The 25,251-nt window shown below is 33.3% G+C and overlaps 3 protein-coding genes across 3 annotated transcripts; 1 reads left to right on the top strand and 2 right to left on the bottom strand.

The window, feature by feature from the left end:
• Positions 1-4,304, top strand: LOC112755710 (transcription factor UNE12). The gene is made up of 6 exons (XM_025803974.3): positions 1-653; positions 1,440-1,559; positions 1,674-1,739; positions 2,834-2,899; positions 3,382-3,459; positions 3,541-4,304. The coding sequence occupies exons 1-6, from the start codon at positions 300-302 to the stop codon at positions 3,769-3,771; spliced, it is 915 nt and encodes a 304-aa protein (XP_025659759.1). The 5' UTR covers positions 1-299; the 3' UTR covers positions 3,772-4,304.
• A 4,095-nt stretch (positions 4,305-8,399) lies between these two features.
• LOC112757997 (auxin-induced protein 22E) lies at positions 8,400-9,906 on the bottom strand. The gene is made up of 3 exons (XM_025806551.3): positions 9,477-9,906; positions 9,052-9,378; positions 8,400-8,808 (listed from the first exon to the last, which is right to left on the bottom strand). The coding sequence occupies exons 1-3, from the start codon at positions 9,692-9,694 to the stop codon at positions 8,736-8,738; spliced, it is 618 nt and encodes a 205-aa protein (XP_025662336.1). The 5' UTR covers positions 9,695-9,906; the 3' UTR covers positions 8,400-8,735.
• Positions 9,907-10,885: 979 nt separating this feature from the next.
• Positions 10,886-13,182, bottom strand: LOC112754503 (lysine histidine transporter-like 2). Its single transcript, XM_029293593.2, has 5 exons — positions 12,202-13,182; positions 11,846-11,951; positions 11,403-11,494; positions 11,238-11,306; positions 10,886-11,132 (listed from the first exon to the last, which is right to left on the bottom strand). Exons 1-5 carry the CDS (start codon positions 13,177-13,179, stop codon positions 11,034-11,036), a joined length of 1,344 nt encoding a protein of 447 aa, XP_029149426.2. The 5' UTR covers positions 13,180-13,182; the 3' UTR covers positions 10,886-11,033.
• Between the last annotated feature and the right edge of the window lie 12,069 nt (positions 13,183-25,251).

Here is a 25,251-nt window from a genome sequence, read left to right as displayed (position 1 = left end):
GAATGATGTTAGATTATAATTTGATCCATGATTGGAATAGAAAGAAAGTGATTTTGTTTTAATAAAAGAAAAGCAGGGTGGAGATGCAAATGGCGAAAAATGAAGTTCCTTTGAGAAAAAAGTGGTGATAAAAGGCAGAGAGAGCATTCACAAGTGAAGAAACAAAAAAAGATTCGGCTTTAGCTTCAATGCTTCAAGTAGTAACTAAGTAGTAAGTAAATAGTAATAGATTCTTCTTTCTTCTTCTGCCTCCCACTCACTTAACTCGACTCGTCCGAGTCACCCACTCACTCCTTCTCATGGCCAACAACCCTTCCGACCCTCCCGCCGACGACTTCCTCGAACAAATACTCGGCCTTCCAACCTTCGCTTCCGCCGACCACTCCCTCGCCGGACCCGATGTTTCCGCCCTGGCGACGGGTGCCGCCGCTCCCATGATGCTTCAGCTCAACTCCGGCGATGCTGGCCCTCATCCCCTCGCCGGCGGAGGGGGCTTCCACGCTCCCATGTACCAGCTAGGTCTCAGCTTGGACCAAGGGAAAGGAGCCGATGGAGCAGCAGCAGCAGGAGTAGGCTTCTTGAAGCCACCGGAAGAGGCCTCCGGTAGCGGCAAGCGCTTTCGCGACGACGTCCTTGATGCCAGAGCTAAGAATGTAAACACCATGTCCCTCTCTCTCTCTCTCTCTCTCTCTCTCTCTCGCTTTGTGTAACAGAAAATTAGCTCAAATGCATTCACAATTTGGTTTTTTTTTTTTTTTCAAGGCAGGGTTTTGAGTTCCGAACTGGAACTAAAATACAATTGCATGTGGCAGTTTTTTAACTAATTAGAATCACTTTCGAAATTCCTTGAAAATGAAGTTGGGAAAGAAAGCATGTTGTAGTTTTGAAAAAATAAAGAGCAAGGCAGGGTTATTCCATGGCTGTTATGGAAACCAAATTATTGTTTCAGGATTGTCATCTTTGGTTTTTCTTTTCCCCTTTATTCGAGGTCAGACAGCAGGGGGAAAAAACTTGTTGCAGTGTGTGCTTCAGTGCTTCTTGATTTGAGCAACTAGCTACGGATAAACTCTGCACTTGTGCTGACATATTATTATTGAATCATTGTTGTAGGTGTTGACTTATAGGTGTAAGTTGGTGTTACAAATTTTGATGGAATGGTTTGAACATTTCAGGATTACGATTTAGTGCAAGTTTATTTACACCTTCTCCATACTGCTGTGATCACTTTTCTGGGATATCTGAGACTCTTAACTCTTATAGGATGTGAATACTTACTTTTAATACATGGTTTCTTGTTGTAAGGGTCTTTCCCCCTGACCTACTCAAAGTACTGAGGCAGGACTGTTTGTCTTGCCGCTGAGAGGCAGAGGAGGAGTTGCTGTTTTAGTTTCCCCACCCCCCTTATTTTGCCCCCCTGATCATCTGTAATCTTTTAACAGGTTTTTCATGGCCAACCAATGCCTACTACTATTCCGGCAGCTCCACATCCTCCAACAATGCGTCCCAGGGTGCGGGCTAGAAGAGGACAGGCTACAGACCCACACAGCATAGCTGAACGGGTGAGCTTTGGGATATTTGCACAAATACATGCTGTCTGCTGGTTATGGTGTTAAAATTTAAAGATGGGGTGTTTATTTTGTAGCTCACTTCTTCATGTTACCTTATGGTTACAGTTGCGCAGAGAAAGAATAGCAGAAAGAATCAGGGCTCTGCAAGAACTGGTTCCAAGTGTCAACAAGGTATGTAACTGCTCTAATGCGGTTTGTGATCCTCTTTAACATTAGCAATAGTGAAATAGTACAAAAGGAAAGGAATATTGTCTTGTTTAGCCAAAAAAGTGAGAAAAGATGGTGTATTACGTTGACATTTACAGAGATATATCTATTATCATCCCCCACTGTCCTTTCTAGCTTGAATTTGTAAATGATAATGCCACACTTTAGTTTATTATCAACTTGTGAATAGGTCTATTCATGTCTTTCTCCTAAAACAAAAATGGGTCTTTTCATGGTGTGCATTTGGCCATTCTGTCCGCATTGTAGATATCGTTCATTCACTACTTCTTTAGCTCATCAGATCTCCACTAACACTATTGCCTATCATAGGTCTTATCTTTCTTTTTACAATATAAATACTAAAATAGATGTTATTACTTATATCAAGGGGTTGGTTTGCTTTTCTAAATATGGCCTAAGAAACAATATCTTTTACTTTTCCTCCAATTTTTTGTCTTTCAATAGGAAGATTTGATAGAAAATACAATAGAAGGAAGTAGCCATTTTCATAGAAATATGGAGGATCTGTATTCGTTTTAATCTTCTGGTCTTTTCCCTGTCAATATATTGTTCCAGTAGATATGATATTTACAGATATATATATAATGTAATTTATGTAGCGAATTGGCACCTTGAAAATTATTTTCATATAAATGACTAAATGTGTTCTTTGGATTTAGAATATGGCATCTGCCTCTGGACCTATTGAGTTGTCAAATCAGTTTAAGATTGTGCTTGTCTGCAACTCCACATATAGATTAAATCTCCTGATCCACTTTTCATGCAATTGTTTCTTTGAGCATAAATAACAAAAACATGCTTGAAAAGGATAAAAAGAGGGATACCATGCCCACATATTTTGACTTGATGTGTATTAAATTTTTTATACTTCTTGAAGCTTGAAATTAATCTACTGGTTTCAGGGGATATTTCTTTTAATAATTTCTTTGAAGGCAGTTTTGCTCTGTTTGCATGACTGCCCTCTGTTTCATTAAAAAGACAATAACACTGAATTGTTCCAACATTTTTAATATTATTGTGCTTTTTCTCTTGATCAGACGGATAGAGCTGCAATGTTAGATGAAATTGTGGATTATGTCAAGTTCTTAAGGCTCCAAGTAAAGGTAATTATTTTTGTAAGTTATTGTGCTTGTCACTAGCATTTATTTTTTAATTTACTTTCATAATTAGGTCTTGGATTATTGTTAATGACTGCTTTTAGCCAATCAATCAAACCTGTTGACCTATGCCTTCTTATCACTGTCCGTAGTCCCAACAATGGTCAATTAGTTGAGATTAAACTCAAGACCACAAACTCCACAAAGTGGTTGTCACTTTAGATGAGAACCCATTGGCCAATGTTATTATATTCCTGTAGACTAGGAAATATCTGCAATGGATACAGTCAAATGAATATGATAGCATTTTTAGAATGCTTAATGCCCTGTAGTTACTTTTTCATTATCCAATCACTTTGAAGGGTCTTTGTTGGAGTACATCGCTATTAAATCCATGATGTAACATGTCCAAAAAAAAAGAGGCTATTTTGAATTTGTAGCAATGTGAAATGAAGATGCAAATGACTGTTAATTAATCTGCCTTTCAGGTTTTGAGCATGAGTAGATTGGGTGGAGCTGGTGCAGTGGCACCACTGGTAACTGACATCCCATTATCATCAGTTGAGGTAATTAATTATTGAGTTGGAAAATTTTGGTTTTTGGTTGTCTTTCAATCGCTTCAGCCATTTTAACTAAGTGACTATCAGGAGGAAGGCGGTGATGGTGGAAGAAACCGGCCGGCTTGGGACAAGTGGTCAAATGATGGCACAGAAAGACAGGTGGCTAAGCTTATGGAAGAAAACGTTGGAGCAGCCATGCAGTTTCTTCAATCCAAGGCACTCTGCATCATGCCAATCTCACTTGCATCCGCGATATACCAATCACAACCCCCGGACACCTCTAGTATAGTGAAGCCTGAAGCTAACCCTCCTCCATAGACCTTAGGTATATGGTGCATGACTTCTTGGTCCCATCTACCACTCACCTAATACTGTGTGGCCCATGAGTTATTTGTCTGTTCCAAGGCTCCATAATTAAGTAATTGGAAAGCATCAAGTTGCAATCAAAGTCAGATCCCATAATATCTCTTTATTTGTGGCTTGTCAATGCAGGGTTTGATTGCAAATTGTCAGTCTTAGAAAATAGCAGCAGACCCATTCTTGTATTGGCAAGTTTCAAAGTGTAGGAAAAGAAATTGTAAGAAAAAAAAAGAAGAAAAGATCACTTGATAGGTCTTGTTCTCTTTGTTTTTCTGTCAATTGGTGGGGGGTGTAGTGGAACATGATGAAAGCGCTTTAATAGTGGGGCTTAGATTTTTGTAGTGGATTGTGGGACCTTGTAAAAGGTTAGACCGGTGTGCATATTATTTTTAATTAGTGATGTAACCCTAGAGGATTTGAAAAATGGGAGAGGTGAAATGGATAATAGTTGCTTTAAGAATGCAATTGGTGTTGCTAAGTCTAGCAGAAAATTATGCCGCTTTTTTGTTTGTGTTGTGCGAGTTGCCTGCTTTTTCCTCTGTTCTGCTCAATCATGATTGGATTTTGATCCATTTGAGAACATGGAAGGGCAAGTATGCTTGGCTCTTGACACGTGTCATATAAATTATTAACCTACTGTTAACTTATTCAACTCAAATGCCATTAGCAACAGCTCAAGAGGCTCTTGTGTTAAGCACTTCCCAGGGTCATGCTCAGTGAGGTATATTGATTCCTCTCTTCATGTCGAAAATGAAGAAGAATTAATGTGTCTTATGACATAATGGTTTTTTTGAGAAAAGGACAAATAGGTTCCTAACTTTTTGTTCCGTGGACATTTTTGTCCCTGACCATTGAAAAATACTTTTAAGTCCCTAACCTTCACAAAACTTGGACGGATCAGTCATTTCGTCCAAATGCCTTCGTCAGGGACTGATTCGTCCAAATGCCTCCGTCAGGAACTGATCCGTCCAAGTTTTGTGAAGGTTAGGGACTTAAAAGTATTTTTCAATGGTAAGAAACGAAAATGTCCGTAGGGCAAAAGGTCAGGGACCTATTTGTCATTTTTTCGATTTTTTTTTTATTTCAGAGAAAACTGAAATGCTTTCTTATTTTGTTAATTGAATGACTAAGAGTAGTAGTAAAGTGTAGAAGAAAGTTATAGAATTAGTGCGAAATTAAAGTGGTTTACTATATAAGAGTGAAGAAGTATTGAGGGAAATTAGAGGATAATGGAAACATCACGAGTTGAAAGAGATGGTACAGTGTCAACCCAAATGGGTAAACCAGTGGGAATTGGTTGGATATTCTTGTCTCCTAAAGTTGGGAACTCCCAACTTAGTATCCATCATTTGGATTAAAATGGGGATCATCTTAGCTCATAAAAGGATAAGGATTCACACAGTGGGAAGGAATACCCACCCCACACGAATTTGCCAAATGTTTTCTTAATGAATGTCCTTAATCTTTATAGATTCATTTTATTTATAAGTTGGAATATGCTGTATGAAAATTTTAAGTTGAATTGTATTCCGTGATCGGATTATTTAAATTATTCCGTGTTGCATTTAAATGCAATTAAAACGTGTTTTTTTATTCATTCCCAGAGATATCCAAAAAAATCGCTATGCACAAAACGTGATTTAAAATTCCAACACTTACTTAAAGCGCACTTTATTTTCTGCAAATTTCACATATTACATATTTTTTTTTCTTCTCGGTTGCAGCTAGTAGGACTCGAACCTGAGACCTTTGAGATGGGGAGGAAGCGGGATGCCGTGTGAGCTATGGCTCATTGGCATATTCTCTTTTTTTTTTTTTTGCCATTTTTTTAATTTGGACTTGACATACCATATCTTAAAAACCTAGAAACCGGGCGCAACTGTGGACATTGGAAAGGCCCAAAGGCAACAGACGAAAGTCCGATTTTTTGTTACTTATGGGCCTAAGGCCCAGTCCAATATATTCTTTAACCCCATACTAAAAAAAGAGAGTAATTAGAACAGTCCCAATGAATACATATGGGCCTGAGCCCATTTATACAACATGCTTGGTTATAGCACGGACAACGATATAGGGGAAGCTCTTTGGGTTTATAGCACGTTCAATCCAGATGGGTCAGGTCCTAATTACTCACACTTAATATCAGCTAATGCCATGTTAACTATATTATCTTTCCTTGACCAAAAAAAAAAAAAAAAACTATATTATCTTTCCTGACCCAAAAAAAAAAAAATAAAAGATTTTATCTACTTATATTTCAATAGAAAAATTGGTCTCAAGGGGGAAATCTAATTTCATTTTACAGTTTCTAATGTGCCTGTGGATTTATTTTCTAAACCGCCACAGGACTCTTCATACATTATGCAGTTCTACTTGGTTATCCATTAATTATTATTGTCTACTCTGTTTTATCAGCTTCATTAGCATCAATGTTGCTACTGGAAGTTGTTTTTTGATTGGCTTTTTTTTTTTTTGGTGACTGATTGGCTTTGAATTAGATAAAAATGTATGTAGTTTTCGAAATTTCTAAATGATGGTGATTTATTAAAATCCTTTTTGACAATAAATAAGTTTTTATAGAAAATTAAATGTGACATCAAATCAATTTTTAAATAATTTCCATTATAATTTCAATGTCATATGTATTCTAACTATTTTTGTGTTGATTGTGAAAAATAGTTATTTTTGTTGTTGTGATGATATGTAATTGATACTCTTGTTATATGAAAATTAAATTCTAATTGTGGTTTTAAATATTTTGGAAACTTAATTGACTGACAATTTATGCACTACTATTAGGAGATAAAGTAAGAGACATTTATGAAAAAAGTAACACTGATTGAATGGTCATTTTCTTCAAACACGTTATTCCTCTTGTTTCTTATGAAGCCCGAAAAGTATAAAAATGATCCTATAATGTAGACAAGAATAATTTCCATAGAGCTTAGTCAATTTTGAGATTGATGAGATATGACTTAACAACGCCTATTGCCTTGTATGGAAGTTCCCATGCTGCTTCTTTCTTATATCAAATATATCAAGATTATTGCTTTGCCATTATTATTATTGACACTGTCATGTCCCACCACAACCCACGAGTTCTTGTACTACTCTAGCATCTCCTCGACAGGTTGAAGTTGACGTTATTAACCGATATCTCTCCACCACATGGAAAATCATGCATCATGAATTGTAATCTTGGTGAATTTGTTTGATTTTTAAGTAAGTAAATATCAGAAATTATATAAATCATCGCTTATTCTATCACATTCACTACAAAACTAATATTTTAAATAATTATTATATCTGCATGTAGGCATGATGATTTGTGTTAATGTCACCTTTGTATATTTATATATATTTTTTTGTACACCTATTGTATTCAAATAAGTTTATGCAAAAAGTGAAAGATAACAATTTTATCATCTATACTATAAAAAAATTATATAAAAAAGTATAAAAATACCATTTGTATACTAAAATAGCCACTAAAATCAGCCACCAATATATTTGTGTATAAATACATACGTGGTTTAATTTATTTTCAATGTGTATTTATATTTCAAAATATATTTTATGCTGATAGCTGACTTTGATGGCATTTTAGTATACAGTAGTATTACTGATGCCTTTGAAGCAAACATTATATCTGTGTTCAACACACCCTTCAAATATACCTCTTGAGAGATTCTGTTAAAAACACATATTTTTAAACCCAACTAGGCGTTCATTGAAACCAAAATCTATACAATAATGCTAGGAATCAAGAGGGTACCAGTCAAAAATCAGCCAAATGCTTCTGAATAAATCTAAAATCTCTACGTGGATGGTGTTTATGATAGGCATTAGAATGTTTCTTTTTTTTTTATAAATTGAATGGTTTCTGAATCTATTTTCTAATTTATCATGTTTTAGGCATTTGGAAAAGAAAGGAGGGTGAAGAAACGAAGCTAATTGAATCAGTTTCCGTAATTTACGTTGCAATGATACTGAACGTATCTCCTCCTAATTTGAATGTAGTGAAACATTTAATAACCAATATTTTAAATCATAAATAAATAAAATTAATTATTATATTTATAATTAATTAAGTTATTTCATTTTTGGCTGATTTGGAGTTTTCGATATACTTTTCCAAATCTATATTGAAGTATGAAAATGAAATTCAACGAAATCAAATTTGTGTAGTAGTCTTTGGTTGCAAACTTGAAATTATTAAGGCAGCGCTAACTTCTGAGATTAGATTAGCATGTCAGTTAACTTAACTAATATACGAGGACACAAAATTTTCCTTTGATTTGATACCCCATCTTAATGGAAGTGCGCGGTAATTAACGATAATCCACTTATAGTTCTCGAATTCTCATTCGTAAGGGAGAGATCTGAGGCCTATTCAAACAGAGAACACCTTATCCTCTTTTTTTTTTTTTTCAATTATTATTATCAGGTATAATTAATTGTACATCAAATCAAAGAACTCTTTAAGATTGGGTAGTTACTAGTTAGCATATATATCGAAATTCCGAAGCTTGTATTATATAAAAATCAAATTTCCATTGATTTACGACTTGAAATCAAATAGAGAATAAAGAAAAAACTTGATATCTTATCTATTCTGTATATATATAACTCTTACATAATACATATAGAAAGATCCAACAAGGACGACGAGATATATATAATATGTTCTGTACAATTAAAACATATAGCAGTAATTTTTCTTTTCTTGTTTATTTTCTTTTTCTCTTTCTCTATATATGTATCTTCTCCACTCTGGCAGGATTCACCAGATGATGAGAACTATAACAAAGAAACAGGCCTCAAAACCAGTTCAGTTAAAGGAAAAAAAAAAGTGTATATATTAATATTATCGCTCTGCCTTGATAGATTTAATTTCTGCTGTATGCTATGGTGCCGGTGTGTCATAAAGAAGCCAACCCCTTTGCTTCTGATCCTTTCACAATCCTAAGCCTCTTGCAGGAACACGTGAACATGCTGCAATTAATAGAAAAGGGAAAAGCACCGTAAGAATTAAATGTTCTTCTAATTACTTTTAATTATAAAAATAAAAATAAAAGAAAAAATCTAGGAACCAGTAGATTTATTAAAATTTGGCCAGCATTTAGTCAGCAAAACAAAAATGAGTGATTCTCCACCATTAGATAAAATGAGTCATAAAATCTGCTGCCACTAGCACTTCTCAAAATAAAAATAGAAGAAGAAAGAACAAGAACTTACTCCCATGGAACGTCTCCAACGAGCATCCAATCACCATCCTTATCTTCATAAGTAGGAGCATATTCAGATCCGTTGTATCCTTCTCTCTCTGAATATTCACCAAAACTGCATTTGAACAAATTCTGGAGGGCGTTGAGGAGTTGAGAGTAACTATTGTAAATGTTCAGATCTATCTTCCTCAAGTAAGGTGCACCGGCCATGCTCACCTTCACGTACATCGCAGATCCATCACCATTATTGTTGTTGTGTTCATCCTTCTTCTGTTTTTGTTGCTGCATACTGTTCCTCCTAAACGATCTAACTGGTGGCCACCCTACTACTTGAACCCTGCATCATCATTCATCCACTAATTAATTTCAATTATTCATGTCATAAACCCTAGATTAACATTGACATAATCTGTTATAATTTCAATTAAGACTTACTTTGCAGGTTGGACAGAATTTTGATGGTCATCATCGTCGTCATCGTGATCAGTAGCGTTACTAGGACCACTAGAGTCAACGCTGCTGTTCTTGCTGATGCTGATGCTCATGGATCTGTCTTCAGGTGAAGACCTCTTGTTGTTGGTTCTTCCAGGTAAACCTAACCTTAATTCTGTTGCCTCCAGATTCAGCTCACTTTGGTAAATTGAAGGCTCCATTTAATTGATAATCTTCAGAAGAATAAACGATTCAGCTCACTTTGTGTTGAATTGAGTTGTGATGAGGTATGAACTCTTATAGGAATGAGAGGTTAAGAAGAAGAGAAAATATGGTTCACTTATTTAGAGGGGGCGAGGGGGCATGAAATCAAAGCACGCACCGACCTGGGTGGAGGACCAATGAGGGGGTGACAGGTGTGGGGTCCAGGTCCACACGGTTGAAGGAGTGTGGGGGGATTGAAGGGCAGCGTGTTGGAATGGTGAGGGGACAAGGGAGGCAATCATGGATGACGACGGACGGCTCTGATTGCCTCTTGGGAACAAAGCATGTGATGTCACGCTGGATTGCATGTGCCTTTTCACTCTCCGAAAGAATAACAAACTTAAATAATAAATTAATAATATAATTAGTGTTGAGCTTGCTGGATCAGCTAAGGCAACATTCCATCCTCATCACTTTCATCGCTCTCCTTTCACCCATGCACTTTCACGTGGATGCATGGAAACCTTCATTCACTTCAAATACACATACATACACCAATCATTTGCACCTGCCTTCACTTACCATGACCCTTCACGCCGCCATCAACACTAAAAACATGTTCAATTTCACTACGGTGAAAACTCAGGTGCAGTCGACTTCAACTTTATGTATATGAAGTTAATAGTTGAGAGTCGTTAATTAGATAAAAAAAATTTTCACCTTTCACTATTCACTTTTATAACCCAAACCAATCCTAAATATTCAACTTAATAACTTTTTACTATCTGCGCCAGTTTCTTTAACTAATTGAAAAACCACATAGAATCAATTTTTATATAATTAGTATTAACTAATTATTTTTTTATTTTTTTTTGAGAATTTAGAATTTAAGAGAATTTATGGTATAAAATTAAAAAGATTAATTGACATTAATAAAAAAAAATTTACTTCCTAACTCTGATTAATATATGATCTAATATTAAGTAAGTCAAAGATTATGAAAAGTGTTAACTTTGTCAAACAACAGAGCAATAATATATTATATGTGAGTACACCGATGCAATATTAATAAATTTGGCAAAATATTTTGATGTCCAATCAATAATCTATAATACGGGTGCACTTGATCATAAGGCAAAATAAAAAAGCCTACAAATTAAAGTAACGCCCAATACAATTCTCATCATACATAAGCAACGCAATACAATTCTCATCATATATTTTGTAAAGAAAAATATGATCATCAAGAATTTTTGTTGCATAGAGTCTCAAAAGTACTTAATTTCATTCTTGATGTACATTCTCATCAACTAACATTACATTGAGCGCAATAACAACATAATAATCATCGTAGGCTCATGAGAAAAATTTGTAGCTTTTGGCTGAGATAATGATATTCCTCAAAGCACCAATAGGTGATAGTGTCATTATTAATATTCCAATAACAATGCAAATCTGAAATTCAAGAATGGAAAAAAAAAAAAAATTGGTTAGTGTCCTCATTGATAATCTACAAAACTAAAGATGAGTTTATTAGTAATTGAATACAAATAAACTTACCCAGTTAATTGTCCAAGACAAACCATATTTTTTAGGTTTTTTGAGCTTAAGCCATATGATGCATGGAAGCTGCAAGTAGACATAAAATAAGACCAACTAAGCATGTATATACATATACAGTGGTTTGGATAAATATTTATAGTTACATGTATATAAATAGCTTACAAAGTACGAGGTCGGAGCAAAGGCAAATCCACCAAGGAATCCAAGAAGAGAACCAAAAAATGGGATGCTGATTGCTATTAACATTGTGATTCCTGCAAAATAGAATTTGTAATTTGTTTACGAGGGTTACTAAATGATCATAGCAAAGTTAAATGGTAGCTAATATTCATTAGAGTGCTACAATTTTGTAACCTAATTATTGACCAAGTTGTGCTACTACATACACAAAGCATTACTAGGTATAGGATATTTACATACAAATCGTAAAATTATATACACTCGCAATGAATTTACATTAAAAAAAAAGTATAACTAGAATTTATTTAAGACAATATAATAATAAGAGGTCTCTTTAATTTATTTTATTTGGATAAAAAATCATAATAATAATAATAATAATAATAATAATAATAATAATAATAATAATAATAATAATCACATACCAACATATAGAGTGCGAGTTATGACACGTAAGGTAGAAGAAGGTGAGAAATTCAATCGTGTCACCAAAAAGGTTTCCATCATGTCAAAGACTGGCATTGCAAACACCTGTTGCACAAGAAAAAAAAAATCAAAAAAGAATGAAATTATGAAATGCGTCGTTCCTTGTGAGTAGGTTTAACAACGGGCGAAATTAAAGGGTAATACTAGGGAGACAACAAAAAAATCAGAATTTACTTTATTTAACATCGCAATAATTAATAAATATTAAATAAGGTAAGTTATGGTTGTTTTTGGCTGATTTTCTTTAGTTATCAAACATTTTCGAAATTAAATGAGTGAATAAAAAAAAAGTGACCTGATAGCCTCCGACGACATGGATGACAACAAAGAGATTAGCTATGGCAACAAGCCAAGCAGGATGTTCGAGTGTGATAAGGATGTTATCCTCCACGGCATTTCCAAACATGTAGTAGCCAACAAAAGCAACAGGGAAGTAGCATATTGCAACTCCAATGTATGCCCAGACACACCCTTTCCACATTGCTATCTTGGAAGGTTTCTCCGCTGATGAAGGCATTGTTGCTTGAATCTCTAACACTACGTTATGCCCCGCATATGCAAATGCCACATCTCCCAATGCAGACAAGAAATGGAACACACCATCACTCGTGCTTTTCATTTTCAAGTCATAAGATACGTCTGGTGTAATTCCTTTCTTGATGGATGCACCCCAAGCGATGAACGAGTAAGTCAGAGACATCACTGCTGCACCCAGAGAGATGGCAGAAATAGAGTTGAAATTGGGGAGCTGCACAAGCACGAAGTTGACAGAAGCAAAGATCATGATCCAATAACTGGTCCTGATTGGCGTGCATTCAGGACAAAAGGTTTCATGAACCTTTTTCAAAGACTTGCCTCCAGTAACCATGTACACAATACAAGTACCAACTTCAACCAGCAGTTGTTGCGGAATCACAATCCACAAACCAAGCTTTTCACCGAATGCTTCTTGCCCCAACTCATGGTACCTGTCATTTCTCCTCCCTCCCGGTGTCATCTCGTGCATCTCAACCATTTGCCATAGCGTGTACAGCGTGATTATCCATGACAGGATCATCACAGTGATTCCAGGACCCCATCCCATGTGTGACATTGCATAAGGAAGACTTAGAACACCGGCGCCCACCATAGCCGTCAGGTTGTGAAAAGCAGAGTACCACCATTTTGCCTCTCTTGAAGCGGTTATCGGAAGCCATTCTTCAAGGCTCTTTTGCTTTGATGACAATGAAGGTGATGTTGAACCTTCAACACTTTCTTCTTTATCAAAAGCCATCTGTTTTTGCTTTCTTCTCTCTTTTAACTTTTGCAATAAAGTGTTACCGCCTCACCATTTATAAATATCTCACGGACAACGGCTTAACCCTAATTACAAACTGTTATTTTCATAGATATTTACGGACAATCTTTGAAATAAATAACAACTCTTGCTATAATTAGATAACTAAATTCTTTCTTTTAGTTATCTTATCTTTACTACAAGTTTTTCTTTAGAATATTATAGTTGTAAAAAACGTTGTAATTTCATTTGAGAACTGCTTTCTTTAGAATGTATATCTATTCCTAAACTGAATATTTAGTTTTCTTAACCAAACAAAATACTAGTAAATAAATAAAGAATATAGCAAACTGTATAACTCATGTTTGGATTAGTAGATTAGAAACTTTTAATTAAAAAAAAGTTATTAATTAGAATGAATATTGTTTGGTTAAGTTAATAATAATAAAATCGAAATTGCTTTGAATGTATAATTACTGAAATTGACAATTTTAATATTATATTATACCTTTAGTCTATTTTTATTTCTAAAATATGTGAATAAATTATGCTAGTATTGTTATAAACAAACTGTATAAACTTTTACGTGTTACATAAATATTATATTTAAGAGGCTATTTATAATCTAATAAAAAAACTAATAAAAAAAATTCTTTCTAGAACCTCTTTAAGACTTTCTTAAACCCATAAGTTGTGCTCTGATCTATTTAGATTTAATTTAATAAAATTTTTATTTTTTAAAAATAATCTATAAAAGTTAGCTCTTAAAAGATAATTTTTTAAAATATGTAGTATCTGGTCAAATTAAAAATAACTCTTAATAAATACAAATGATAAATTGAGAGAGTACCTAATAAAATTGAAAGAATATGTAAAAATAAAAAATTTGGCGAAATTTCTAGAAGATTAAAACTCCACCAAAAATCCTCCTTTTCTTCTGGCATGCTCAGCACCAAAGAATGCCCTCTCGACCGGTTACGTGCCCGCGGTGTCACGCAGACACAAAAACAATTATACATGGCCTATTTACTTGTGAGAAAGCTAGAGAATTGTGGAATAGAAATTCTTATTGTGGTATGACTGTTGGCAAAGATGAGAACCTGTTCTTCCGGTACTGGAAGGCGAAAAAGCAACACTTAATTCTTATTCCAAATGAAGAGCAAATCTAATTAGAAATTTTTTTTTATCCTTTTCTTTCTCTAACAATTTTGTTTCATAGAATTTTTTTAAAATTTAAAAATATTATAAAAGACATAAATTTAAGCGTTAAGTTTAAAGATTAATTAATATATGAGATTATATTAGACTTTTAAAATATAAAAAGCACAAGTTAATTTTAAAAAATTTTATTTTAATTATTTTCAAAAGTACAGCAATATTTTAAAAGTACAGATACCTCTTCAAAAAATTTTACCAAATATATTATCTTTAATTTTGGTGATCATATATAAAAATTAAAAATGTCTTTAATTTTAGTGATCATATATGAAAATTAAAATTGAAAATATCTCTTTCAGTTTGAAGTCTACTACCAAAAAAAATCCGACAAATAAGCAACATCTTCTTGCTTTGAGTTTCACATGGGTTTGAACTTTGAAAATGGGAACCCGTCGAAATTGAATAATTAGAAAGGATGCAAAAATAAACAAAAGTGCATTCAATATAACACGTGGGCATCTTATTAGTGCCAAACCAATCTTGCACTGAGGAACAAAAGGCACAAGAAATTAATTAACAAAAATTTTAGCTTATATCATTTACAATTTATGGCTACGAACAAAGCTAAAGCTCAAATATATCCTCCACCACAAAGGGGAAAAAATATTACGAAGGAAAAAATTATGAAACTAAACTCAAACTCAAAATTCAAATTGTGGGAGAACAAAGTGCGTCACAAATTCCCACCAACTCAAATATTCAAGAGAAATAATAAAAAAAGTTGTGATGCTCTATTCAAAATCAAATGGTTACAAATTCTTGTAAATAAGGATGTCGATGATCATATGATGACAATGAAAGAGGAACGAAGAATGCTTTCATGAGGATGTGAAGCCCTAGCTATTGAGGGAGGCAAAGCAAGGAGAATTGGTATTAATCAAGCATTTTAAGATTATTAATTACTAATTAATGGATTGACTTTTGCAATTAGTGTACAATGTTAACTTGCTAATTGGAGTCAAATTGGTGGCGGCCACCATTGTTTTGCGGATACATAAGAAGCAATTTTGATGCTATTGATGTAACAAGTGACAACAGGTCTTTTTTTTTTTTTTTTTTTTTTTGAAGTAGGGATTGATTGGTGTGAAATAATGGGAGGGTATGCCTTTGTTTACTGGAATTAGCTTTTCGACTTTATTTGATATTTCTCTCTTATTATTTGTCGTAAGTTTAATAATTTAGTAAAGTATTTAGCACCGTATAAACTGAAAATTTGTAACTTAAAATTAATGGCTTAATAAAGTAATATATAAAATATATGTCTATATATTTAGCCATAAAAATGACTATATATATTGTATTAATAAATTGATAAATTATTGTCCTTTAACTACTTGATGTTACTAGTTAGAATGTTAAGTTTAATTTTGTGCAGTTTTACTGCCAAAACATATATATACTAGACACACAAAAAAATGTGCCTTCTTTTCAGATATCTTTGCTTCAACAGCGGAGCAACCACAATTGTATAAAAATTTAAGCAAAGAATAATAATAGAATGTATAATAAAAATATTACATGCGTACAAAAAATCAGTCACTAAATTAGTTATTATCTATTTGTATATGAATACAAAATTATTTAGTTAATTTTTAATTTATATTTTATATTTTAAAATATATTTTATATAAATAATTAATTTAATAACTAATTTTTACATATAGATGACATAATTAAAATAATAATTAATAATATGTAAAAAGATAATATGGTTTATCATCTTAATTAAGTTGACAAGAAAGAAAAAATAAAAAATGTTTATTAGTATAGCACTATATTTTCTTTGATGGTTCTTACACTTTTTTTCGTACACAGTAATTGTGTGCAGAAAAATGCTTTTGTCAAAGGGGTGGTGAGTTTGATACTTTGATACATCATCAAAAAGCTAAACCTCGATGCCTTTTTGTTTCAGCTGTCTCTATTACTACTACAATCTATCATATATTTAATCATCTTGTTTAAGATTAAGTTGTCTGAAAATAAAATTTAATGATCAATTATAAGCTATACGTTTACATTAAATAAGTCAATTATCTTAACTTTGGCGTGTTTGCAATGAAAAATAAATATTACCATATATAACTATGTCACATGTATTTTAAAATCAAGAGAAAATTCTACTCTTCTCTCTGTAAAATGTTAAAATGATATTTTTTCCTCTATTTTATAAATGTATAAGTGTAATAATCCGTGCCATATATGTGATAAGGTTGAAATTATAATTTTAATTTGTTGTATTAAAATTAATTTAAATTATAATTTTTTAATTAATAAAAAAAATAACATATTATGTATTATTTTTTTCTTTATATAGTATTAATTGTATTAACAGTACAATAGTTATTAACCGATATTAGTAATCTACTTTCTTCAATAAATCAGACATATATACTCAATGTGACGATAAATAATATAGTAATACTTAAATTCACCAACAAAGTTTTATATGTTGATTTATTGTGAAATAAGAACATATCAAAATCAGCTTAAAATGAACAACAAATTAATAGAAAATTCTAATGCCGAAAGTTCTGCAACAAACAATAAATAATTTAAACCTACTGAATAACAACTCAACACTATCCTTTGATGCCTGTAAAACATATACCTGAAACAACATTATATCAATGTTAGTATATAAAATTATATGATTAACGTAATTATAAAATTGTTTATCAGGAGAATAAAATAATACAGATTTTAATGATAATTTGAATATTCTCAAAATATTAATGTACAATAAGAGTGCATTATCCATTAGCACCTAGAATTTGTCAATTTTTTTAATAGATAGTAATAAATTTTAATAATTGAACAATACAATAATAATAATACAAATTAACTACGTACCAAATAAGTTAGATTTTTCATTTGTTTGTCTCAATATATCAGCATGATCGAGAAAATTAAAATGATTGTCAGGAATTTTACGATCATCGATCGTATTTACTATACGTGACTCTTTCTTAAAAGTTATTCTACACACGTGTGCAATTGGAAGATAAATTACGCTTGATTCCTCAATCAGAAAATTTGAGAAAACATAAACCTTCTCTTCGATCAGATCATTCTCAAACATCTTTGCCAAATAATTCTTGATTGAACAATTAATTTTATCACACTGTAAAACAAATTAAAAATAAAGATTATTAGCACTTATAACTCTATTAAATCTTAGTGTCTTTGATTCGTCCAAGGGTTTACTTATCAGATAAATTTAAAATATGAACAAAAAATATCTATAAACTGAACCTAGTATCACTTGAAAAAATGATGGAGAATAATCAACCTACTTTATCATCCATGAGAACCATTTCTAGGTAAGCTGTCTTACTCTTGTAAAATTTGGATGTGACTTTCCATAACCTTATAATCCTTGCCTTTATTTTCCAAACTTTTTCATTACATAATCTACTATAGGTAATACTAAAATTTGGATCTTCTAAATTTTAAATTTTTATTTTAGAGAGTAAAGTGTGATCTCTTACCCTTGAATGGTTTCTCTCATTTTTTTCTTGGTCCCACCTATGAAATAAATGGTGAGAGATCATACTTTATCTTCTAAAGTAAAATTTAAAATTTAGAAGATTCAAATCCGTAATACTGTTGATAGAGTCAAGCTAGTAGCCATCAGATATGAAAAATAATAAATAGAAAAAAACTATGTCTGAGGTACGAATTTTCTAGATGATAAATAATTGTAACAATTCACTATTACAACTTATATATATACACACACACTAATTGTACACGGTACGAATTTTTAATAGAGATACTTACTACAATTAGAAAAAATTATATAAATAGAGATACTTGCTAAGTATATATGCCAAAATTTTTAGGAAAGAGATAAAAGAAGAGATATATAAGGGGACACTCTACTGTACAGATTGGAGTGGTATATAGAGAGAATATAATTCCTTTTATAGTTATTTTTTATTATTTTATTATTATTTAAAATGTGGATCCCACCTTTATTAATCTCTCTTCATTCTATTAAAGGAAAAATCTGTAAACTTACATCTTTATCATATAATTCATCTCATAAATATATATAATATTATTACTATATATAAAGCAGATATAAATTTTTATAATTATAGAGACTTACTATAATTATATCAAATTTAATTATGACTGTAAATAAATAAAATAGATAACAATCAATATTATTTTTTTATATTCAATATTTACTGTAAATATAAAAAATAAAATAACTAATGAATAAAAATTCAAGTAGAAAATAAAACTCTATAATTAAAATTCAATTTGTTAACTAATTAATTTTATGTTCATAAAATATTATTATTATTATATACTGATTAAAGCAGAAGAAAAAGAACTATATAAGTTGCAAACTATTATTAAATGAATGAAAATTAGAGCATGAATTATCGTGGATACAATTATCTATTAATAAAATTATGAATTTAATTAATTATTGTTAATATAACTATATAGTGATAAAATTATTGCATATGAATGAGAAGTAAAATTATATCAATTATATCAATTCAAAATTATTATTATTATTATTGAATAATAATGATAATTCATGTGATAATAAGCTTTACCTATAAAATATCTAAAATTAAATAATATTCAAGTATAATTAGGTGACCATTATAATTTAAATTATTGTATATGAAGTCACGTTAATTATTATTATAATTGATATAATTGCTATATACTCTCAATCTTATTAATTATATCAATTCAATTATATCAATTATATTCAAATTATTAGCTAATAATTTTAATGGAGATACTTGATATAATTAGATAAAACTTATTCTATTATCTTTTATAAATTTTTATAATTAATTCAATAGAGATATTTATTCGGTATATATATTATCTACATTAATTATGTGCCAATATTTTTAGGAAAGAACTAAAAAAAGTATATAAATATAGATAATATTATTGTTATATAAGAAACAAATATAAATATATATAGACTTTATTAAAAAAAAAGCTTATATATAGGAATTATGAAAAACTCAAGTAATTATTTTTTGGTTTTTATAATTTCTATTACGCTTAATGAAAATTGAGCGATCTAAAAAGTATATACTGACTTTATTTTATTTTATTTTATGTCATAGATTTCTTTACTAAAATTAATGAAAAAAAATTTTTTATGCCAATAAATAAGATGAATCCATTGAGTAACTAATAAATTTAATGGGTAAACGTTACTTTCGATTTATAAAAAAATGAGGTGACGACATGCATGTGTATATTAATTCAGAAGCATTTCTCTATTATATCACTTATTTACTCACATCTTTAAAATCTTCAAAAATATTCAATTGTATTATCCTTCAAACTAAAAATTCATCCTTTATTTTTATTAAATATTTATATTAATTCAGTTATATGAGTATTTTAATAAAAAGAAAGATTATTATTATTATTATTATTGAATAATAATGATCATTATCATTATTAATATTAAATTATCATTTGTTAATTAATTAAATTTGGTTATTGTTTCGAGGGTTACCTGAAACTGTAGGTCGATCTCGGACGAGATCTTCTGGGCTGATCGGAGATAACGTGTCCGACTGTGAGTGGCGGCCGGAGCTGTCGTGTCCGACTTGTTAGATTGGATGCGCTGCTGATCTTTCGTCACCGGAGGGTAGGGGTACCTGCAAGAGACTCCGATGCTTAAATTAGCATGGGTATCAAGCAGGTTTTTAGTAGAATCAGAGTATGAGTTATACCTGGGTGCTCCAGTGTATTTATAATGGTGTGGAGTGACCTTTTTAGATAAGATAAGTTAGTTATCTTATCTTATCTTATCTTTGGGTGAGGTCAGCTTATCTTCAAGGGAACCGCCTTTATCTCTATAGGCTTGGACTGCCTTTGGATTTGGATTGTGTTCCTCTATTTGGGCCCTTTACTGGGCTTTCCTGTCGATTTGGCCGAACTCTTTCAGAAGAGGTCGGATAGCCTGACCTGAAGAGGTCGGTCGCTTTGTTACTGAACATCCCGGGTCGGATAGCTCGACCCAGGGTGTGAACAGTGCCCCTGCTTGAGCTCGGTCTTTCTTTTTGAGGTCGAGTCCTAGTTCTTTAAGATTTCGATCCTTCTCTGGTGAAGCCGAACTCGAACATTTGTTGACTTCTTTCTTTGTAGAATTTTCCTTTTTTGAATGTGGAACGTTTTCTTCTGAAAGCGCGCGCTTTTATATTAGCGCTCTGTTCTTGGGAATGTGCGAGGGTTTTATACCTTCATTAATTGGTTTTAATTGCCCCGTTTCCCTTGGCTTTTTATTTTGAACTTTACACACAGAAACGGTTTCTCTTCTCCGTTTTTACTTGTGACTTCCCCTTTCTTTCTCTCTTTCTCCCTTTCTGTTTCCTGAAGTTTGCGATTTTCACATTTCTTTCCTGCGACGTTATTTGGTGATTTCTTGGTGTCTCTCTTTGCTCGAAAGGCGATTCTATCCCTCCGTCTTCGATCTTCTACGAAACTTCTTCCTTTGCTCAGGTTGGTTCTTCTTTTCATTGTTCTCATCCTTTTTTCTTATAAGACTTTGATTCTGACCGAATGTACGTTGGGAAAGCTTGAGCCTTTTTGTAGTCTTATGTTTGCTTGTTACTGTGATATATTTTTTCTGGTTTCTTTTCGTCTTTATGCGTACTCCTGGTATTTCTGTTGAGGCCTTCTAGGGCTTTGCATGTTCTGCTGTCGCTTCTGGTTGTTTTTTTGATACTTTGAAAACTGTATTTGTTTACTTCTGCAAAGATTGCCCCTTGATTTTTGCCCTGTTGATAGCTTTCCTTGCTGCTGAACCTTTGTAAGAGATGATCGATGCTTTGTTTTGATTTACTTTGTTTGTTCGGAGGGGGATTTTATTTCTCTGAAGAAAAGGTTGCGTCTTTGATGATATTTTGTTGTTTAGTAGCTTCGTTCGTTGATCAAAACTGGGATAGTGAATCTGGGAGGTAGTTTATTTTGATGATCTGTGGCTCGTAGCTTTCTTCTCAAAATGTCGCTTTAGTTGAAAGAATATCAGGAAAAAAGGGTTTATTGTTTTCTTGTTAGGGCGTATCGAGATGTAGGCTTGTAGGTTTCCTGAGTCCTTGGTCTGTCACTGCCTCCAAAGGATGCCCCTGGACCTTGTCTTGGGGTTTTCCTTTTACCTATTTTGTATGCTTGAATCATGTTCTGCTATGAGTTGATTTTGACTTTGTCCGAGATGTTTGGGTTAGTAATCTATTTTCTTCTTTCTTGCTGTAGGACTAGTTGACCTCATGTCTTCTCGCAAGAACATTGTTGAGATATCTTCCCAAGTCCCTGAGGGCATGGCTGATTGGGTGGATTCGATGGTTCTTTTGTGTGTTTCTTTGGTTTATTCTGAGTTTTGTCAGAAACTTAGGCAATTTCATAGGGTTTGTAGTAGTGATAGTGAGGAAAAGAACTATGAGCTTGTACCTCCCGATTCTGAGGAAAGGGTTTGTTTTTCTACCTGAGTTGTCAGAGATCGCCCCTTTTTCTATGCGTACGACTTCTTTTTTAGTCAAATGAATATTACTCTTCCTTTTACCCCCTTTGAGACCAACCTATTGTGGTCTTGTAATTGGTGCACGAATTTGTATGTTAATGTTACTAAAAGTGTTGCTATCCAAATTCGCACAACTAACCAGCAAGTGCACTGGGTCGTCCAAGTAATACCTTACGTGAGTAAGGGTCGAATCCCACGGAGATTGTTGGTTTGAAGCAATCTATGGTTAACTTGTAAATCTTAGTTAGGAAGTCAATTATGTTTATCAGTTGAATTGTGAAGAAACAAGAGAGCATGAATTAAAGGTTACTTGTTATGCAGGAATGGAGAATATGTTGGAGTTTTGGAGATGCTTTGTCTTCTGAATTTCTGCTTTCCTCTGTCTTCTGATTCACGTACGCACGTCCTCCTATGGCAAGCTGTGTGTTGGTGGATCACCGTTGTCAATGGCTACCATCCATCCTTCCAGTGAAAATGGTCCAGATGCGCTGTCACCGCATGGCTAATCATCTGCAGGTTCTCAGTCATACCGGAATAGGATTTACTATCCTTTTGCGTCTGTCACTACGCCCAGCACTCGTGAGTTTGAAGTTCGTCACAGTCATTCAATCCCAGAATCCTACTCGGAATACCACAGACAAGGTTTAGACTTTCCGGATTCTCATGAATGCTGCCATCAATCTAGCTTATACCACGGAGATTCCGATTAAGAAATCTAAGAGACATTCATTCAATCTGATGTAGAACGGAGGTGATTGTCAGACACACATTCATGGTTTGAGGAAGGTGATGAGTGTCACTGATCATCACCTTCTCCACAGTTAGGCGCGAATGGATATCTTAGATAGGAGCACGCATGTTTGAAAGGAAAACAGAAATACTTGCATTAATTCATCGAGACACAACAGAGCTCCTCACCCCCAACAATGGAGTTTAGAGACTCATGCCGTTAAAGAGTACAAAATTCAGATCTAAAAATGTCATGAGATGCAAAATAAGTTTCTAAAAGTTGTTTAAATACTAAACTAGTAGCCTAGGTTTACAAAAAGTGAGTAGACTCTGACAGATGGTACAGAGATCCACTTCTGGGGCCCACTTGGTGTGTGCTGGGGCTGAGACTTAAACAATTCACGTGCATAAGGCTGTTTTGGGCGTTCAACGCCAGGTTTGGATCCATTTCTGGCGTTGAACTCCAACTTTTAATCCTTTAGCGCCAGAATTGGGCAGAGAACTGGCGTTGAACGCCAGTTTACGTCGTCTATCCTTGAGCAAAGTATGGACTATTATATATTGCTGGAAAGCCCTGGATGTCTACTTTCCAATGCAATTGGAAGCGCGCCATTTCGAGTTCTGTAGCTCCAGAAAATCCACTTTGAGTGCAGGGAGGTCAGAATCCAACAGCATCAGCAGTCCTTTTTCAGCCTGAATCAGATTTTTGCTCAGCTCCCTCAATTTCAGCCAGAAAAGTACCTGAAATTACAGAAAAACACACAACTCATAATAAAGTCCAGAAATATGAATTTTTCCTAAAAACTAATGGAAATAAACTAAAAACTAACTAGAATATACTAAAAACTATATGAAATTAACCCCAAAAAGCGTATAAAATATCCGCTCATCACAACACCAAACTTAAACTGTTGCTTGTCCTCAAGCAACTAGACAAATAAAATAGAAGACTAATAGGTTGAGAAGCAATAATATCTCAGAGTTTTTGAGTGAAGCTCAGATTCTAATTAGATGAGCGGGACTAGTAGCTTTTTGCTTCTGAACAGTTTTGGCATCTCACTTTATCCATTGAAGCTCAGAGTGATTGGCATCTATAGGAACTTAGAATTCAGATAGTGTTATTGATTCTCCTATTTCAGTATGATGATTCTTGAACACAGCTATTTCTTGAGTCTTGGCCGTGGCCCTAAGTACTTTGTTTTCCAGTATTACCACCGGATACATAAATGCCACAGACATATAATTGGGTGAACCTTTTAGATTGTGACTCAGCTTTACTAAAGTCCCCAATTAGAGGTATCCAGAGTTCTTAAGCACACTCTTCTTTCTGCTTTGGACCTTGACTTTAACCGCTCAGTCTCAAGTTTTCACTTGACACCTTCACGCCACAAGCACATGGTTAGGGACAGCTCGGTTTAGCCGCTTAGGCCAGGATTTTATTCCCTTAGGCCCTCCTATCCACTGATGCTCAAAGCCTTGGGATCCTTTTTATTACCCTTGCCTTTTGGTTTTAAGGGCTATTGGCTTTTTTTTTGCTGCTTTTTCTTGCTTCAAGAATCATTTTATGATTTTTCAGATTATCAATAACATGTCTCATGTTCATCATTCTTTCAAGAGCCAACATATTTAACAGTCTTAAACAACAAATTCAAAAGACATATGCACTGTTCAAGCATTCATTCAGAAGACAGAAAATATTGCCACCACATGTAACTAATTAGAATTTCTCTTATTAAAAACTCGAAATTTTATTGCTTCTTATTCAAAAGATCTACTATTTTATTCATGTTTGCTGATGATGAGAAAAATAAACTATGGCTTAATTGGAGATAAAATCAAAATAGATACTAATTGCTACTATATGACTCTTAAGGTGAACTTCTATAATGACACTATCACAGAGTTAAAGCAGAAATTGGAATTTAACAACCTTTGTTATGGGAAATGGGTGTTCCTCGGATCTTTGGAGTGCTTGGTCCTTCAAGAGATAACTTCTGGCACTTCAAGTCCCTCAAGTCACGCCCTTGCTCCTCTTGTTCTTTAAACAAATAGGTAAGAATTTGACTGTGTTCCTTTTGTTCTTTTATTATTTGTTCCATAACTTCCCGTATCTTGGTAACAGACGTCTCAAGATACTCCCAGTATTCAGACTGAGGGATTTATGGGAGAAATTCCTGTGTTTTCTTCTTGATGGAATCATCCTGTGCTTGTTATTTTTCCATTGATGCTTTGGTGATTGGTTTCTCAACTGAGATATACTCAGTTATTCCCATCCTTACTCCAGCATCCTTGCAGAACAGAGAAATCACGCTTGGATAAGCCAACCTGGCCTCTTTAGAATTTTTGTTAGCAATTTTGTAGAGTTCAGCTGAGATCAGCTGATGAACTTCTACTTCTTTTCCCATCATGATACAATGGATCATCACTGCTCTTTTAACAGTGACTTCAGAACGGTTGCTAGTGGGCAACAGAGAATGCCCAATGAAGTCCAGCCATCCTCTGGCGACTGGTGTGAGATCTTCTCTTTTGAGTTGATTTGGGACACCCTTTGTGTTGGTGGTCCACCTGGCTCCAGGGATACATATATCCTCTAGAATCTTGTCCAG

This window comes from Arachis hypogaea, chromosome 16 (assembly GCF_003086295.3).
Source record: "Arachis hypogaea cultivar Tifrunner chromosome 16, arahy.Tifrunner.gnm2.J5K5, whole genome shotgun sequence".
Taxonomy (NCBI): Eukaryota; Viridiplantae; Streptophyta; class Magnoliopsida; order Fabales; family Fabaceae; genus Arachis; species Arachis hypogaea.
The sequence above is the reverse complement of the archived record's forward strand: the minus strand, read 5'-3'. Positions and strand labels throughout refer to the sequence as shown.

What these genes read in the sequence shown, in the direction of transcription:
- LOC112754503 (XM_029293593.2), bottom strand. Translation starts at nt 13,179, where the DNA reads ATGGCTTTTGATAAAGAAGAAAGTGTTGAAGGTTCAACATCACCTTCA. An exon ending in TTGCTCCGACCTCGTACTTT is followed by an intron (nt 11,307 to 11,402) that starts GTAAGCTATTTA and finishes GTCTACTTGCAG; the next exon opens with CTTCCATGCATCATATGGCT. An exon ending in TGTCTTGGACAATTAACTGG is followed by an intron (nt 11,133 to 11,237) that starts GTAAGTTTATTT and finishes CTTGAATTTCAG; the next exon opens with ATTTGCATTGTTATTGGAAT.
- LOC112757997 (XM_025806551.3), bottom strand. Translation starts at nt 9,694, where the DNA reads ATGGAGCCTTCAATTTACCAAAGTGAGCTGAATCTGGAGGCAACAGAA. An exon ending in AATTCTGTCCAACCTGCAAA is followed by an intron (nt 9,379 to 9,476) that starts GTAAGTCTTAAT and finishes ATGATGATGCAG; the next exon opens with GGTTCAAGTAGTAGGGTGGC. An exon ending in GTTGGAGACGTTCCATGGGA is followed by an intron (nt 8,809 to 9,051) that starts GTAAGTTCTTGT and finishes TATTAATTGCAG; the next exon opens with CATGTTCACGTGTTCCTGCA.
- LOC112755710 (XM_025803974.3), top strand. Translation starts at nt 300, where the DNA reads ATGGCCAACAACCCTTCCGACCCTCCCGCCGACGACTTCCTCGAACAA. An exon ending in TTGATGCCAGAGCTAAGAAT is followed by an intron (nt 654 to 1,439) that starts GTAAACACCATG and finishes ATCTTTTAACAG; the next exon opens with GTTTTTCATGGCCAACCAAT. An exon ending in CACACAGCATAGCTGAACGG is followed by an intron (nt 1,560 to 1,673) that starts GTGAGCTTTGGG and finishes TTATGGTTACAG; the next exon opens with TTGCGCAGAGAAAGAATAGC.